The following is a 16,712-nucleotide window of genomic DNA, read 5'->3' on the forward strand; positions in this document are numbered from 1 at the left end:
GTAATCCTAGCTACTCAGGAGGTAGATCTGAGGATCGTGGTTCGAAGCGAACCCGGGCATTAAAAATTAAAAAGTAAAAGGTCAGTGAGACTCTTAACTCCAATTAACTACCAGAAAACCAGAAGTAGCACTGTGGCTCAAGGGATAGGGCAGTAACCTTCAGCTGAAGAGCTCAGGGACAATAACCAGGCCCAGAGTTCAAGTCCCATGACCAACAAAAGAAGAGAAAAAGAAAAATCCAGAAGTGGTGCTGTGGTTCAGTGGTAGAGCTCTAGCCATGAGAAAGCCCAAGGACAGTGTTCAGACCCTGAGTTCAAGCTCAGGACTGGCAGAAAACAAAAAGAAAAGAAAAGAAAGAAAGAGCACAGAGAATGTCAATGGACAATCCAGAAGAAAAGTCATGCTGTCAATAGGGAGTTACGAATTAGAGGGTCTCGATAGGCATTCATGGCTATACCTTAATCCTAGTTATTCAGGAGGCTAAGATCTGAGGATCAAAGCTGGAGGCTGGTCCTGGCAGGGAAGTCTGTGAGACTCCTATCTCCAATTAATGACAACAACAATTTTTTTTTCAGTCCTGAGGCTTGAACTCAGGGCTTGGGCACTGTTCCTCCTGGACACTTTTTGCTCAAGGCTAGCACTCTACCACTTGAGCCACAGCACCACTTCCAGCTTTTCCTGTGTATGTGGTTCCAGAGAATTGAACCCAGGACTTGGTGCATGCTAGGCAAGCATGCTACCACTAGGCCAGGCTCCAAGCTCCTGATAATTTTTTTTGTTTTTGGCGGTTGTGGGGCTTGAACTCTGGCCCTGGGCACTGTCCCTGAGCTCTTTAGCTCAAGGCTAGTGCTCTACCACCTGAGCCACAGCACCACTTCACCAGGACAAAATTTTTTAACTCAGAAGTGGAGTTGTAGCCAGGTGAGGTGACTTAGGCCTGTAATCCTAGCTACTCAGAAGGTTGAGAGCTAAAGATCACAGTTCAAAGCCAGCCTAGGCACAAAGTCCATGAGACTCTTATCTCCAATTTACCAGAAAACTGTAAGTGGTGCTGTGGCTAACAAAAAAAAAAAAAAGAAGAAGAGGTGGAGTTGTAGTTCAAGTGGTAAGCTCCAATATTTAGTAGAAAGGCTTAGGACAGCACTTAGGTCCTTGATTTGAGCCCCAGCACTAGCAGATGCATGCACACACACACACACACACACACACACACACACACACACACACACACACACACACACACACACACACTGGATCTGTACTTTTTTTTTTTTTTTTTGCCAGTCCTGGGCTTCAGCTCAGGGCATGAGCACTGTCCTTGGGCTTTCTCAAAGTCAGAGCTCTACCACTTGAGCCACAGCACCATTTCCGGCTTTTTCTATGTGTGTGGTACTGAGGAATCAAACCTGGGTCTTCGTGCATGCTAGGCAAGCACTCTACCACTAGGCCAAACTCCCGGTCCCTGGATCTGTACTTATTAGTGAAGAATTCCCATCTTGGAAAGTCCTCTGGAGACCCCAGGTCAACGAAGTCTCAGGGAATGTTAAAACATTTTGGAGAAACCAAGAAGCAAGTCTTAGATTCTATTATAATTGGGTCACAACGAGGATGTCCAGCTTAGGTAAGTGGGAAGAAGGTTGAGTCCTTGAGAAGTCTTTGGATTAACTGGGGTTCTGAGCAAATCTGAGCTGACTGGACTATCGCTGGGAAACTCTGACATCATTACGAGCTCATTGGGAAAGGATGGAGTCACTGGGAGAGTCACTGAGAATCCTAGGTTTAGAGCCATAGGGACATGCAAAATCTGGGGTCATTACAAGGTGACTGTAGTATCCTAGAGTCATTTGAAGGTCATTGGTAGGACATGGGATTGGGAAGAACATGAGGACATTGGGATCATGAAGAGGCCACTGAGACATTCATGTCCTGAGGAACTGTTCTCTTCTGGCCTCCTAAGAGGCTATCGAGTGGTCAGAGAAGCTGTCAGCCCCCAGGCCTAGGACAGAGAATGGGACAGGGGTAAGTCCTCACTTGACACCCGCTGAGAAGCTGACAACAGGGAAGAAGAGCCCATCAAGGTTGAAGGCCTCAAAGACACCTTGCACAGGACAGCCGTTGATGCGGAAGGATATGGATGGTACACTAAGATCCAGGCAGCAGCTGACCACATCCTCAGGGCCCAGAAGGTGTTGTCCTGGAGAAGTCACTGGGCGTGCCACATGACCTAAACCAACCAGAGGTCAGACGTCCCACGAAACCAATGGTATCAAGAGACAACAGGCAAAGTATACTTGAAAAGAACACTTGAGAAATATTTTCATAGATGTTTCTATAGCTCTAAAATTAGAGGGCAGAGGTTAAGGAGGGGTTCTCCCAAGGTTACATTCCTGGGAGCTGTGGATCAGAGATTAAAGACATAGAGTTTAGGCTATCAGGATTCAAAGCTCAAGGGCCAAAGTTCTAGAATCAGAGGTCATACCTCTTCGGGAATCAACATTTTGGAAGTTCTGAGGAAACAGGGAAGGTGGATGGAATTCTAGGGGCTTGAGAAGTAAGGGGACAAAAATTTGCCTCTTCTAGGGGTCAGAATCCCCGCCCCCCAAACCCCAGGGTGTGAGATCAGAGTCTTGGTAACTTTCTGGGAGTCAAAGGTCAGGGTTGAGGAATCCCCTGGGAGGGCCCAAGTACCTGTCCAGAGATGCAGTCCATCAAAGCCATAGGAATAGAGGTCATCACCGACTCCATTGCCGCCCCAGCCCTCGCCACCCCCAGGGTAGGGGCTGTAGCCCTCAGTGAGGGCCCAGCCCACCCGCAGGTGCGTGGCCTGTGCTGTTAGGAATGGAACCACCTCATCCACCATCACCTCAAAGTACCATTTGCCATACTGTGTGGAACCCTCTGCTCGGCCCACAAAGATGTTAGGGCGGATACTGTGGGAGAGAAGAGAATCATGTTGTTAGGAGGGAAAGAGAAAGAGAAAAGCATTTAAAAGGAGGGAGACGGACAGACGGGAGAGAAGGGGAACAAAAACAAAAAGGAAAAAGCACAGAAAGAGGAAGAAAGAAATGGAGTCTGAAAAAGAGAATAGTAGGGGTCTAGGGGTAAACTGGAACAAGTCAGACACCCTGGGAAAGGAGCTAGGGAAAGGACACTCAGGTCAGATCAGAGAGTCAGGGAGAGGGTTGACGGGCTCTTGAGCCTTGAGATCAGTGTAGATATCAGCATTGGGGTTAGAAGCCACACCTGGTGACATAGTTGATCAGATCTGTCTGCAACAGAAGCTCACGGCCAGGGAGCAAGTTCTCCGTAATGAGATCTTGGTTGGAGCGCACAGCCACGCCATTGCACACACACAGAGAACACAGTACATCCAGGACCTGGAGGTCGAAGTCAGAGGTCAAGGAGGGTGAGACAACAGAGTACTGGGCTATAGGAGACACAGCATAGGAAGCCAGAAGGCAAGGATGATGCATCTGGACACAATAGGGAATTTTTTTTGTTTTTTTGCCAGTCATGGGGCTTGAACTCAGGGCCTGAGCACTGTCCTTGGACTTTTCTCAAGGCTAGAGCTCTACCACTTGAGCCACAGCACCACTTTCAGCTTTTTTCTATGTATGTGGTACTGAGGAATCGAACCCAGGTCTTCATGCACACTAGGCAAGCACTCTACCACTAGGCCAAACTCCCAGCCTCACAATATGGAAACTTTGACCTGAGGGGAAATAGTATGAACAAAGGTAAGGGATGACTGGAAATGATTAGTGATCATAGAAGAGGGTCAAGTGAGAGACTGAGGGAGTCACATAGTTTGAGGTAAGGTATCAGCAATATAAGAAAAGGGACAGGTTAAAGGGTCCAGTGAAAGGGTCAGTGACCAATGGGAATCGAAATGAGATTTTTGGATCCAAAAGGAGGATACAAATGTGTGGAGTGGTTAGAAATCATTCAGTAGGACTTGCTAGGGCCTGTAGCAAATGGTGGAGCATATATACAGTGGCCTAAAAGCTGAATTTTTTTTTTGGTCGGTTTTGGGGCTTGAACTCTGGGCCTGGGTGCTGCCTCTGAGCTCTTCAACTCAAGGATATCCCCCTAACCATTGAACCACAGCACCACTTCCAGTTTTCTGGTGGTTAACTGGAGATGAGGCTCACAGACTTTAATGCCCAGGCTGGCTTTGAATTGTGATCCTTAGATCTCAACCTCCTGAGTAGCTAGGATTACAGGCATGAGCCACCGCACCTGGCTAAGGCTGAGATTTTGGATCCATTTCTGAAAGACTTTTCAAAATCATCTCTGTGCCCCATAATCCATTTAAGACCCACAAGCATGAGACTCTAGAGTTGAGATGAAGGTGCATGAGGGTAGAATTGATGGGGCCACGAGGAGAGGTCAGAGGTCAGAGGTCAGAGGTCAGAAGGGAACGACAGACCTTGTGGTTTCTCCCATGCTTGTCTAGAAGAGAGATGATGGACTTGATGTGGTTCTCTTGGATAATGTTCAGGACTTCAGGACTTTCGATGAGGACGCAGTACAACACCTCCAGGATCCCTGTCGGGAGCCAGAGAGAAGTTGAGATTGTATGATTTTCTTTTTCCTGACCCCTTTCCCGATGTCCTGGCTTCCCCTACCAGATGAAGCCTCCAGCCGATCTAGCTTGCTGACCAGCCAGTCCAAGTTGGTGGAGAAGAGGGCACAGTTGGTACGATTGCCACGGATCAAAGAGGCTGTGGGTGACAAAGGCATCGGACTGTGTAGGACTACGCATCGGAGGTGCTGTTAGGGGAGTTAGGACTGAACCTCCTTACCCAGGAGCTCATACAGCAGGTTCACAATCTCTTTCCAGGACTCAGCCGCCTCCTCCCCTGCAAATTCAGCAAAGTGGGCCGCCGTAGTGTAGACATTCAGGCGGTCAATACAGTTCAGGACCAGGGAGAGCATGCCCTGGATGCGGATGGAGGAAACAAAGCGGTCACCAGCTAAGTCCCAGCCCTCCCTTTCTTGTCTTTCTTAAATTTGCTAGGAAAATCTCCCCAACGATTAGTGACTGGGTGTTCTCAGATTTAATCTCCTCAGTCTCATGTCCCCACTCACTCCCACTACCTTCTCCTCTCTGCCTCCCCACATCTGTTTATCCTCTTTGCCTCTATCTCCAACATAAATTCTCTTCCTAAATTAAGTTTTATGCCAGGTTCTGGTGTCTTACTTCTGTCATCTTAGCTACTCAGGAGGAAGAGATTCAGAGGATGGCAGTTCAAAGCTAGCCAGCACAGAAAAGTCCAACAGATGCCATCTCTAAAATAGCCAGGGCTACGGGCTTGACTCAAGTGGTAAAGCACCAGCTGAGCAAGCAAATGCAGCAAATGTAAAACTCTGAGCTTAAATGATGCTGCTGGAAAAATAAACTAACCAAATAATAAGATCAGGTTTTCTTTTCTTCAAGTCACTTTGGTCTGAAGCATAGGCCAAATACACTGATCTCAGGACTTTAGCACTGGCTTGCCATTCCTCCAGTTGCTCTGAGTATACACCTGGCTTCCTTTCTCCTTTCAAGTCACTCTAACCAAGCACTGTAGTTTAGACTGCAAAATGCCAACATTTCCTAGCCCTTCCCTGATTTTTCTCCTTAGCTCTTTTTTTTTCATTGTAATTAATAGAGGGGTTACAGTTATATTTGCCAGATAGAAGGTACATTACTCCTTAGTTCTTATCACCATCTTTGTCATATATTCATCTATTTATTTATTTGTTTTGAGCCAGGGTTCCTCTACGCAGCCTCTACTAAGCTCAAAACTTTCAGTCCTCCTTTTTCAGACTCCCTAGCACTGGTTTTTTTTTTCGTTGTTGTTGTTGGTCATGGGACTTAAACTCTGGGCCTGGGAGCTGTCCCTGAGCTCTTCAGTTCAAGGCTACCACTCTACCACTTTGAGTCACAGCCCCATTTCCAGTTTTCTGGTAGTTATTTGGAGGTAAAGGTTTCATGAAGACTTTTGTGCCCACGTTGGCTTTGAACCATGATCCTCAAATCTCAGCCTCCTGAGTAGCTAGGATTATAGGCATGGGCCTCTGGTGCCCAGCTACTATGTCTTATATTACAGATCATCTGATTCTCTCTTGCCACATCAACTTCCTAAGTACAGAGATTTGGTCTACATTGTTCACAGTTGGATTATTGGATAAGTAAATGACTGCTGCTTAATCTCTCTGAGTTGTGAAGACCCCATCTGTACCATGAGAATTACAACCCCTCCCCATGGTGTCACATATATAGAGCACTTAATCCATAGCAAAAAACTAAATACAACATTAGCATCCATTCTATACTGTAACTGTTGTAAGTGCCTTGCCTGGATGTAGCAAGTCCATTCTGGCAATTGTTTTATTGCTATCTTTATTTATTCCTCCCTTGCAGGATCTGGAGCCTTTGGAGAGGAGGGGAATGGCTGGATGCTTTTGAATGGACAGTACTCCCCCATTCCCGACAACACTTAGAATCCCCTGATCTTTCTCCCACCCCTTCTCAGACCTCTGACCCCTATACCTCTTGTATTCAGATTCCTGACTTAACCTTGGCTGGGTTCCCTCCCTATACTCTGGCTCATTCCTCTGGCCTCTGGCCTCATCCTCCCACACTACCCCTAAGGAACCAGCAGTCCTAACTAGTTCAACTTCTGATTTCTCCTCAGGCTCATCTCCCAGACCAAGCGTTGTTCTTGAGCTTCTTCACACATGGGCCACACCATCAATGCCCCACCTCCCCTAGGCCCAGGGCTTTCCTTATGCTCCGCCCATCGCTGTCAGTCGGGCCATGCTCCGCCCAGGCCCCGCCTCCTCAAGCCACACCCCCACCCTCTGGGCCCCACCCCACCTGCACCTCACCTCCTCCTGGAAGAGGCTCTGGCGGTTGCGTAAACTGCGCAGTTTGCTCTGCTTCTCTTCATGCTGAAGCTCCTCTGAGGGCGGCTCAAAGTAGCCAATGAGGTCCTGCAGGCTCAGAATGACACCTTCGATGGGCAGTGCCGAGCCAACGGGCGGCCCTGAGCCCCGTGGCTTCCCGCTGAAGCTATCGAGGCCCCTACAACCAGGAGCACAACTGTCAGTCAGGGCCAAGAGTATCCCACTGTCATCACCCAAAGTGGGCACCCTTCTGTCCTCGCCCGTCGCTATCAGCACTCCCCCCTGTAAAAAGGATGAAAGATGGAAACAGGGGGGGAAAGCCTTGGCTGGAGGTCACACAGTAGAAGCTGAGATTCACCTGATTACACAGGGAGTCATGGAAAAGGACTGGAGAGGTTCAGGGTTAAGGGCCCTGGATGTGGAGGGTGTGAGGTAAAAGATCACCATTGTCTAAGCCAGATTTAGGGCTCAAATGAATGGAAAGTAGGGGATTAGAGATTAGGGATTCGGTGTGTTAAACATGTCTCTTGAGATCCCTAGAGACAGAAATGATCAGGTGCATGAGTACCAGAATCTGGGGGTCAGCTGGGGGGGGGGGAGGCAGCAGCAGGATGGGGGGTACCACCTACTTGATGAACTGGTTGTACAGGCCAGCTGTGCTGTAAATCATCCGGGCAGCCTGTGATTCCTCCTGCTGACAGCGTGTCAGTGACAGTGCATCATCCATGTGACCTTCCTGATGTAGCATGGCCTGGGGGTTCCAGGAAGGGGTCAGCCACCTGGGGTCATGAGCCCCAGATTTTTCCCACCTTCTTTGTCTGTCGATCTTTCTTTCCCTCTGTCTTTTTTTCTTAGCAAGACTGAGGTTCACGCTCCAAGCTTAGAGCTTGCTAGACAGGCACTCTGCCACTTAGGCTCTGTCCCTAATCCTTTGTGCTTTTTTTTTTTTTTTTGCCAGTCCTTAGGCTTGAACTCAGGACCTGGGCATTGCTTGTGAGCTTTCACAAGGCTAACACTTCACCACTTGAGCCACAGCACCACTTCTGGCTTTTTCTGTGTAGGTAGTGCTGAGGAATCAAACCCAGGGCTTCATGCATGCTAGGCAAGCACTCTACCCCTAAGCCACATTCCCAGTCCTGTGTTTTGTTTTTCAGATGGAGTCTTGAACTAACTTTGCCTGAGATGGCCTTGGACTTTGATCCTCCTGTCTCCCCCTCTAGCATAGATGGGATTACAGGGGTACACCATTACACCCAGCCCATGTGCCTCTTCCACTGAACCTCATTTTCAGAAAAGTATCCCAGTTATTCACAGCAATTTCTGTGTGTGGTGCTGGGGTCTGAACCATCACACTAGCCCAACTACCACCCCAGCCCCTCCCTGCCCAGAGACAGTTCTGCCCCTCTCTCTTGCAGAAGCCCACCTTCTTCTTGAGCACACCAAGTCGCAGGGCCTTGGTGTCAGGGGCAGCGTAGGTGAGCCACAGGCCTGAAGCCACGTGCTGCACGAAGCACAATGACTCTCCGTACTTGATCTCAGGGGGCCCCATGCCCTCCACATCTCGCTTGGGGGCCACATCCAGCTTCTCCTGCAGGGGCAAGGGACAGCATTCAGCCTCCTCTGCCGGAATGTTAATGGGGGAAAAGCCCCAGAAGAGGCCCCAGGTAAGGGAGGTCATCCTGACCACAACTGACCTTGGAGATACGGAAGCAGAAGGAAGTGGCCTTCGTATGGGCCTTACTAGCATCCACCACCACCAGGCCCTGGTCCTCAGTGAGTGCCAGGTACCGCCCAGTGGTCACATGCCGGATTCGCAGAGGCTGGCCCCAGCGCAGGTGGCTCCCACTCCAACTGTACAGAATGACAGCAAAGGGGGGAGAGAGGAATTAGACCCTCCCACCTCCAGACCTACCATGGACATTATAGTCTTGGCCCAAACCTTTTTAAACTCCCAACTCATCTTCTAGAATTCCCCAAAGCTTTCTTGCTGCCCCCCCCAAGTCTCTCTTAGGATCCATCCACCCTCCCTCAAGAACTCCAACCCTCTCTCAAATCCTAGAAGATTCTTCCAAGTTCACCAGAGGTTCTTAATACCTCCAAGACCCCTTGAACTCCTCACATTTTCACCTAGGACTCCCATTTCTCCATCAGAAGGCTACCACTCTCCTCCAAGACCTTTTCCCTTCTCCAGGATCTCTGAGGACTTTCCACCTCATTCCTCAGATTGCCTCTCACCAAAAAATAAACCCCACACTTTCCATTCTTTTCCTTAGATCTTCCTTGAAGAAGGTTCCTCCGGTACCCCCATGCTTCCCCCAGCCTTCCTCACACCTGATTCTCAGTGGTTCCAGCCTCCAGAGCGAGCGAGCGTGGGTACACACAGAGCCTCCCTCGTAGTAGACAAGCCTGCGAAGACCAAGACAGTGAGGACAGGAGGTTAAGCGCCATCTCCCAACCATGTGGTCCCAAATCCCATCTTAGGGTGTGCTATAGTTTGGATCCTTAATATCACCCATGTATTAAGGGTTTGGTGCCCAGTCTGTGCCACTACTGGAAACTTTGGGCAGTAGAACCTAAGAGAAGGAAGTGAGGTCATTTTACCAGAGTGAGCCACTGAAGAGAATATGGAGACCCTTCCAACTGCCCTCTGACCTCAGCTACATGTCTCCTCCATGATATCCTAAGCCATCACAGGTCCAAAACAGCAGGGCCATCCAACAACAGACAGAAACCTCAGAAACTATGAACCAAAATAAAGCTTTTCTCTTACTAAGTTGACTAAGGTATTTTGTCAGACTATCAGGACGCTGATTACCACAAGGGACCCAGGCCTCTAGCCAACTTTCTTCCCCAACCCCCACTCTAGACTTCAGGAACCCCTGCCCCCAACCAGACCTGCGCTGGTCATCACTGTCAGAAGGAGAAATGGTCAGACATTCATCCATGTGTCCGTGAAAGAGACGGAGGACATGGCCTCCTGTCACATAGCCTGGGGAGAAGCAAAAGAAGGTGGTTGTTGAAGTGGGAGCTCAGAAAGACTGACAAGCTACTGTGGTATCTAGAGGCCCTTCCTCTCCTCTGGGGCAAGCTGAGAGCTGGATTGGTGGGGTGTCTCTGCAGTTGACTGTGGGGATTAGGAGTATGAGAATCCAAGCTACAGTGACATCCTGACATAGCTCTTGTCCTGGTAGATAGAGTGGCACTTGTCTGGACATATAAGATTGGAGGTTGGGCTGGGCGCTGGTGTCTCACACCTATAATCTAGCTATTCAGGTGACTGAGATCTGAGGAACGAGATTAGAAGCTAGCCCAGGCAGGAATGTCCCTGAGACTCTTAGTTGGAAAACTAAGAAGCTAGACGTGGGGCTGTGGTTCAAGTGGTAGAGTTGATATCCTCGAGCATAAAAGTTTAGGGAGACCATTCAAGCCCTGAGTTCAAGCCCCAGGACCGGCACTATAAAAGAAAAAAAAAGCTTAAAGTGGAAAAGAGTTGTTGAGTCTGTGGTTTAAGGTTCTGAGTTTGGACTTTTGAAATTGGAATCAAGGCATGTGATCAGAGCATTAGATCAAGCATTCTCTGATGATGGAGCCTGACTTTCAAGGCTTGGAGTCTGGGGTCTGGGTATAGAGGTAGGATGCCTTGGTCTGAGGTGGGAACCTACAATTTGGGGCTGAATTCTGAGCACTGATTTGGAGCATCTGAGGTTCATATCTGAACTCTGGGGTGTGAGGTTGTAATCTAGATTTAAGACACTGAGCTTTGGTATATGAATTTGGAAAGACCTACCTGAGCTTTGTAGTTAGAAGTGTCTGGATTTGGGGGGATTCATGGTTTACATTTCAGTTTGGTTCTGGTTTGGGATTCTGAAGGGGTATGAATGAATGCTTATTTATTTATTTATTTATTATTTATTTATTTGGGCAGTCCTGGTGTTTGAACTCAGGGCTTGGGCACTGTCCTTGGGCTTTCTTAAGGCTAGTAATCTACCACTTGACCCAAAATACCACTTCCGGCTTTTTCTGTGTATGTGGTGCCAAGGAATTAAACCCAAGGCTTCATGTATGCTAGGCAAATACTCTACCACTAGGCCACACTCCTGTCCCTTAAATATTGTTTATATCTTTTTTTTTTGTCAGTTGTGGGGCTTGAATTCAGGGCCTGGGTGCTGTCCCTGAGCTCTTTTTGCTCAAGGCTAGCACTCTACCACTTTGAGTTTTGTGGTGGTTAATTGGAAATAACAGTCTCAAGGAGGGCTAGGAATTTGGCTTAGTGGTAGAGTGTTTGCCTAGCATATCTGAAGCCCTGGGTTTGATTCCTTAGCACCACATAAACAGAAAAGGCTGAAAGTGGTTCTGTGGCTCAGATGGCAGAGTGTTAGCATTGAGGGGAAAAAAAAAAGTTTTGGCCAGGATTGGCCAAAAAAAAAAAAAAGGTCTCACAAACTTTCTTTCCCAGGCTGGCTTTGAACTACAATCCTCAGATCTCAGCTTCCTGGGTAGCTAGGATTTTAGGGGTGAGCTACTGGTACCAGGCTTTTTTTCTTTTCTTTTATTGTCCAAGACTATAACTCTACTAAGCCATGCCTCCACCATCATCTTTTGATTTTTTTTTCTGGTCCTGGGGCTTGAACTCTGGACCTTGACACTGTCTCTGAGCTTCTTTTGCTCAAGGTAAGCACTCTACCACCTGAGCCACAGCGCCACCTCTGGCTCTTTCTGGTTATATGATACTGAGGAATGGAACCCAGGGCCTCATTCATGACTAGGCAAGCACTCTTATCTCTCTAAGCCATATTCCCAGCCCATCCACTTCCAGAACGGAGATCTGAGTCCCATAGACTTTCCTGTCTGAGCTGGCTTTGAACCCTAATCCTCAGATCTCAACTTCCTGAGTGTCTAGGGTTACAGGCATGAGCCACTGGTGCATAGCTCTGTGTTTATTTCTGAACTCTGGAGATTTGGAGGGTGAGCACCAAATCTGATACCCAAAGGTTGGATCTGAATGTAGGATCTCACCTTAAAGATTGAATTTGGTATGGACATTTCGGGATTAATTCTTTGGGGTCTGAATTTGGGGTTTGAGGATCTGAGATCTGGGGGTCTAAATTTGGGATCAGTTAGAGATCTAGATATATGGATAATAAATTGGAGATCTAAGGATCTGAAGCTCATTTTGAGCATATCTGAAGGGCAACACTGAGGGTCTGTTTTGGGAACTTCAATTTAGGCACCAGAGGTCTGGAGGTCTCACCCTCTTCACAGCAGGAACAGATAGGGTTCATGTTCCACAGTGTCTGCATGAAGGAGGCATCAACCTGGAGCTCCCCACTGGCTGTCGATAGGTGCTAGAAGCCCCCAAGGTATGGTGGTCAGAGATGATAGGTGGAAGTTGGCAAGGGTCCAGAGTGGGAGGGCAGAAATTGAAGAAGGATGGCAAAAAAAAAAATAACAGTTTTGAGACAAAATTGAAGATCACAGATCAGAAAAACAAGCTGATATAGGAGGATGGAGACATTGGAAGTCAAGATATTTGGGGCTAGGGAATGGCTGGGCAAACCAAAAATGAAGAGATGGGGCTATTCTTATAGGCTCTAAACCCTGGGAGAGCTGTAGGACCCACTCTGGGGGGTGAGTTCAACTCACCAGGTAGCGCTCAGAGGAGACACTGACAAGAATGAGATCATCTCCAACTCGAACCTTCTCTCCTTCAGACCTCTGTTTGGAGGCTGGGTGCATTGTCCACCAACAGGCCTCTCCTATGGGTGGGAACAGGATAGGAGGAAGGGGGCTGTTAGGATGCTATCTACCCATAATGTTCTTCAGTAGCCATCCAGCCTCCCAGGTCCCAGGTCCATAAACCTACCATTGCTGCCACTAAGTCTCCTCCCAGAGTCTCCCCTCAAATCTTCTGGGTAAAATGTGTCCATCCATGCACCCAGCTTCTTTGTCCCAAGGTCCTCATTCCTGCCCCTCAAATAGTTTCTTCTTTTCTTTTCTTTCTCTTTCTTTCTTTCTTTCTTTCTTTCTTTCTTTCTTTCTTTCTTTCTTTCTTTCTTTCTTTCTTTAACTCAGCCTGGACACTGTCCCTGAGCTACTGCCCTACCCTTGAGCCAAGCCCCACTGCCTGTTTTCTAGAGGTTAACTGGAGATAAGAGTCTCAAATCCTTTGTTGCCCAGGCTGGTGTTGAACCTTGATCCTCAGATCTCAGCCTCCTGAATAGCTAGGATTACAGGCGTGAGCCACCACGCCGGCTACCTCAAATAGTTTCAAGCCCACCTCTGGAGTTCTGTGGTGCTTCTGTTTCCTGACTTCCTGCCTGAAGGGAGGGCCCCTTCACTCCCCCACCCCTGCACCTGTTGCATCCTCCTGTAGTCCCACGTCAAAGGCCAGCTTGTCAGTCAAGGAGCGGGAGGTCGTAAGACAACTCAGGTACTAGGGTTGGAGAGAGGAGATCAGTCTCCTGGCAAACCTGCCCCGGGCCCCGACCCCGTGTTGATGCACTTACCATGCGACTGTGTGCATGCCGGAGCAGGATGGCATGGCCATACAGAAGTGTCCTATGTCCTCCGCCCTGGGATGACTGCAGGGGGGTAGGAAGGCCCAGAGTAAGCACAGAACCCCAGATTCACAAGACCCTCCCCCCCAAAAAAAACAGCCTTCCCTATTCACAGGTAGGCATATGATCTCCATCAGATGACAGGCTCAAGTCTGGAGCTCAGTGAGCCCGTTTCCCCATCCACAGAAGCAGGGACTGTGTCTCTGAGAAGCCCAGGGGAGGAGTGTTTTGCATTCTCTGAAACCCACTCTGTTCTCTCAGCCTCTTTTTATATCATTAACCCAAAGTCATCCAAGGAACATGAAGCAACCATCTGACATGCCTGGGAACACTTGGGGATCCCCAGGATTTCATGTTTCAGGGGGCCTCAGCCCCCTGAGCCTTCATCTCTCATAACATGGTGGAGTAGTAGCCCCAAAGGGCTGGTAGAATACTGACAGCTGTTCACCATGTGACTATGACCTCTAGCAATAAGGTGAGCTGTGGTGTTGCTGTCACAACTGCCCCTCCCTGAGCACAAGGAGACGCTGCCCTTTGGATGAGCCCGTGATGGCATCATGCCCACATCATGGCTCTCACATGCCCATGCTAAGGATGCCATGTGATGGGGCCACATGATCACATGGTGGACCCACTCCTAGACAGAGGGGACCTACATATAGGATGGAGGGAGGTAAAGGAAAACATCCCATGCGATGAGGATCTGGAGTCAAGGTTTGTGTGGGGAGGGGGGGAAGATTGGGAAAGAGGATCAGGTGGGGATAATGGAAGGCTCAGAAGCCCTTACTCCTTCCTGCCTGCCTGCCTGGCTTGTTCTGGACCACAGCTCCTGACAACCATGGTTATGGGGGGAGCCCCAAACCCTCTGTGTGCAGGAAGTGGGTCTGAACAGCAGGCCTGAGAACAGGAGGAGTGGGGAGGACAAGTGACACCCAAGGCTACAACCTACCCACTTATCCAAATTGAGGGCCTGTGGGGATGGGGCAGAGACAGGAAGAAGAGATATGGTGAATGATACCCCCTCCCAGGTGCCCTCATCCATCCCTGTCCCTATATCTTGTTCCCTGGGGAGGGAGGGGAGAGCCTCACCTCCACACCGGCTTCTACCGTGTTGGCCAGCATCTCCTGCAAGGCTCGGACTGACAGAGACTGTTCCAAGATGAAGCAGCAGATGGCCAGGTCAGGGGGTACATTCTGTAGTGGGGTAGGCAGACATTAGGGGAGGAGAAGATTCCTGAGTGCCATTCCCTGGCACAGTATACTTCTGTCTGTAATCTAAACAACCACACTCGTAAGATAGTCAAAGTCTTGCCAATTCCCCCGCCCCGGACCCCACCCAGGCTCTCTGGCCCTGCAGCATCCCCCCACCCAAGCTCCAAGCTGTACACATTCAAAACACATTTCCCTCAGACCCTTGATATCTAATCCATCTCATGCCCCTGTCACCCCCTGTTAGGACCCCTCCTCCATGGACCTCCAGTTTCTTGCCCCTTTCTCCTGAGCCCCCCCCCCAAGTCCATTTCCCTTACCTGGTTCCTAGATCTCAGACCACCCCCCAATTGTCTCTGGGATTTACTTTTCCTTCAGGAGCCTTGCCTGACCTCCCACATTTTGTGTACACCCGTTAGGGCCTGAACCTTCGATTACTTCAAAACTCCATTCTTCCTCATGCCTTACCCCCACCCCCTCGACCTCAGACCCTGGCCCTGCTCCCTCCTCAGGTTCTGTCCTCACCTCAGGATGCATCCTTCCTTCCTCAGACTCCACCTCTGTGACCCAAAGCCCTGCCCCCAGCCACCTCGGACCCCAGTCTCCCACCTCAGGACCTGTTCTGCCCGCCTCAGACTTCATCTCTGCAACTTCAAATCCTGCCCCCCAGATACCTCACTCCCCACCTTAGCCACCTCAGACTCCATTCCTCCTCAGGCCCAGATCCCACCTGCTTCCCTCCTCAGATCCTTGTAATCTCACACCCTGTCCCCAGTCACCTCAAACCAGGCTCTCAGCTTAGGGTGTGTCCTTCATTTCTCATTCTCCACCTCTGCAACCTCAGACCCTTGCTCCAGTCACCTCAGACCCCATCCCTCCTCAGAATTCACCTTCTTCAGATCCCATCACCAGTCACCTCAGACCCGGACACGCCTCAAATACACTCCCTTCTCACACCCATCTCTCCTCAGACCTCAGCACCAGTCACCCCAGACTCCATCCATCCTCTGACCCCACCCCCAGTCACCTCAGATCACCAGCTTCCCGCCTAAGACGCCACCCTTGAGGCCTGGCCCCGCCCCGGCCGCAGACCACGCCCACCGCAGGCCCCGCCCCTTCCTCTTAGCCACGCCCCACGGCCTCCCCGCTGCCAGCCCTGCCCTTGCAGCGCCTGCCTTTGAACCTGGGCCCTGTGCTCCCCACCCTGCCCTCCGCCGGGGGGACGCTGACCTGCGCGTTGCTGGTGGGCTCCAGGAAGCAGAGGCGGTTGCCGAAGCCCTCGGCCGCCAGGCAGAGCTTGAGCTGCTCCTTGAGCACGGTGGCGCTGCACTGCAGGACCACTTCATCATCCTGGGGACACCAAGGGACAGGACACGCTGGTGGGGACAGGGCACACCAAGGGTCCAGGCAGAGGACTTCCCGCCCACCCCTGGAGGCTCAAGAGATCCTGCCTCACTATGTGCCAGTGATTGTATATAGACATTCCCTTCTTGTATACTTGTTTGTTAAACATGACATCTGAAATATGATGTAAAAATCAATGTTAATAAAATCTTTAAAGGAGAGAGAGAGAGAGAGCGAGAGCCTGCCTCAGTCTCCAGAGCAGTTGGGACTACAAGTATGTTCCTCTGCACCTGACTCCAGCCCATTTTAAACTGGAGAAACTGAGATGGGGGTGAGAGCTGGACCAAGCTCTGGTGGTTCACACCTGTAATCCTAGCTACTCGGGAGGCTGATATCTGAGGATCATGGTTCAAAGCCAACCTGGGCAGGAAACTCTGTAAGACTCTTTATCTCCAATTACCCACCAGAAAACCAGAAGTGGAGCTGTCACTCAAAGTGGTAGAGCATTAGGCTTGAGCAAAATGATCTCAGAGACAGACCCAGGCCCAGAGTCCAAGTCCTATGACAGACCAAAAGGAGAAGGGGGCCTGGGAGCGTGGCCTAGTGGTAGAGTGCTTGCCTAGCATGCACAAAGCCCTGGGTTCAATTTCCTTGGTTCCACATACATAGAAAAAGCCAGAAGTGGTACTATGGCTCAAGTGGTAGAGT

The 16,712-nt window shown here is 49.8% G+C and overlaps 1 protein-coding gene across 2 annotated transcripts in view; it reads right to left on the reverse strand.

Annotated features, from left to right (window-relative positions):
- Ryr1 (ryanodine receptor 1) overlaps positions 1–16,712 on the reverse strand; it is a 103,444-nt gene that overhangs the window by 82,840 nt on the left and 3,892 nt on the right. For both annotated transcript variants that reach the window (XM_090322103.1, XM_090322104.1), the window contains exons 2-19: positions 15,891–16,010; positions 14,541–14,645; positions 13,401–13,475; positions 13,249–13,327; positions 12,538–12,650; positions 12,146–12,239; positions 9,790–9,883; positions 9,226–9,300; positions 8,589–8,745; positions 8,318–8,482; positions 7,524–7,645; positions 6,877–7,072; positions 4,806–4,941; positions 4,629–4,724; positions 4,430–4,548; positions 3,244–3,377; positions 2,689–2,930; positions 2,032–2,224 (exon numbers count right to left, since the gene is read on the reverse strand). In XM_090322103.1, coding sequence (XP_090178229.1) covers positions 2,032–2,224; positions 2,689–2,930; positions 3,244–3,377; positions 4,430–4,548; positions 4,629–4,724; positions 4,806–4,941; positions 6,877–7,072; positions 7,524–7,645; positions 8,318–8,482; positions 8,589–8,745; positions 9,226–9,300; positions 9,790–9,883; positions 12,146–12,239; positions 12,538–12,650; positions 13,249–13,327; positions 13,401–13,475; positions 14,541–14,645; positions 15,891–16,010 — 2,315 coding nt within the window. The remainder of the gene's footprint in view (positions 1–2,031; positions 2,225–2,688; positions 2,931–3,243; positions 3,378–4,429; positions 4,549–4,628; positions 4,725–4,805; positions 4,942–6,876; positions 7,073–7,523; positions 7,646–8,317; positions 8,483–8,588; positions 8,746–9,225; positions 9,301–9,789; positions 9,884–12,145; positions 12,240–12,537; positions 12,651–13,248; positions 13,328–13,400; positions 13,476–14,540; positions 14,646–15,890; positions 16,011–16,712) is intronic.

The sequence above is a fragment of the Megascapheus bottae genome, chromosome 31 (genome assembly GCF_031878675.1).
Source record: "Megascapheus bottae isolate mThoBot1 chromosome 31, mThoBot2.hap1, whole genome shotgun sequence".
Classification (NCBI taxonomy): domain Eukaryota; kingdom Metazoa; phylum Chordata; class Mammalia; order Rodentia; family Geomyidae; genus Megascapheus; species Megascapheus bottae.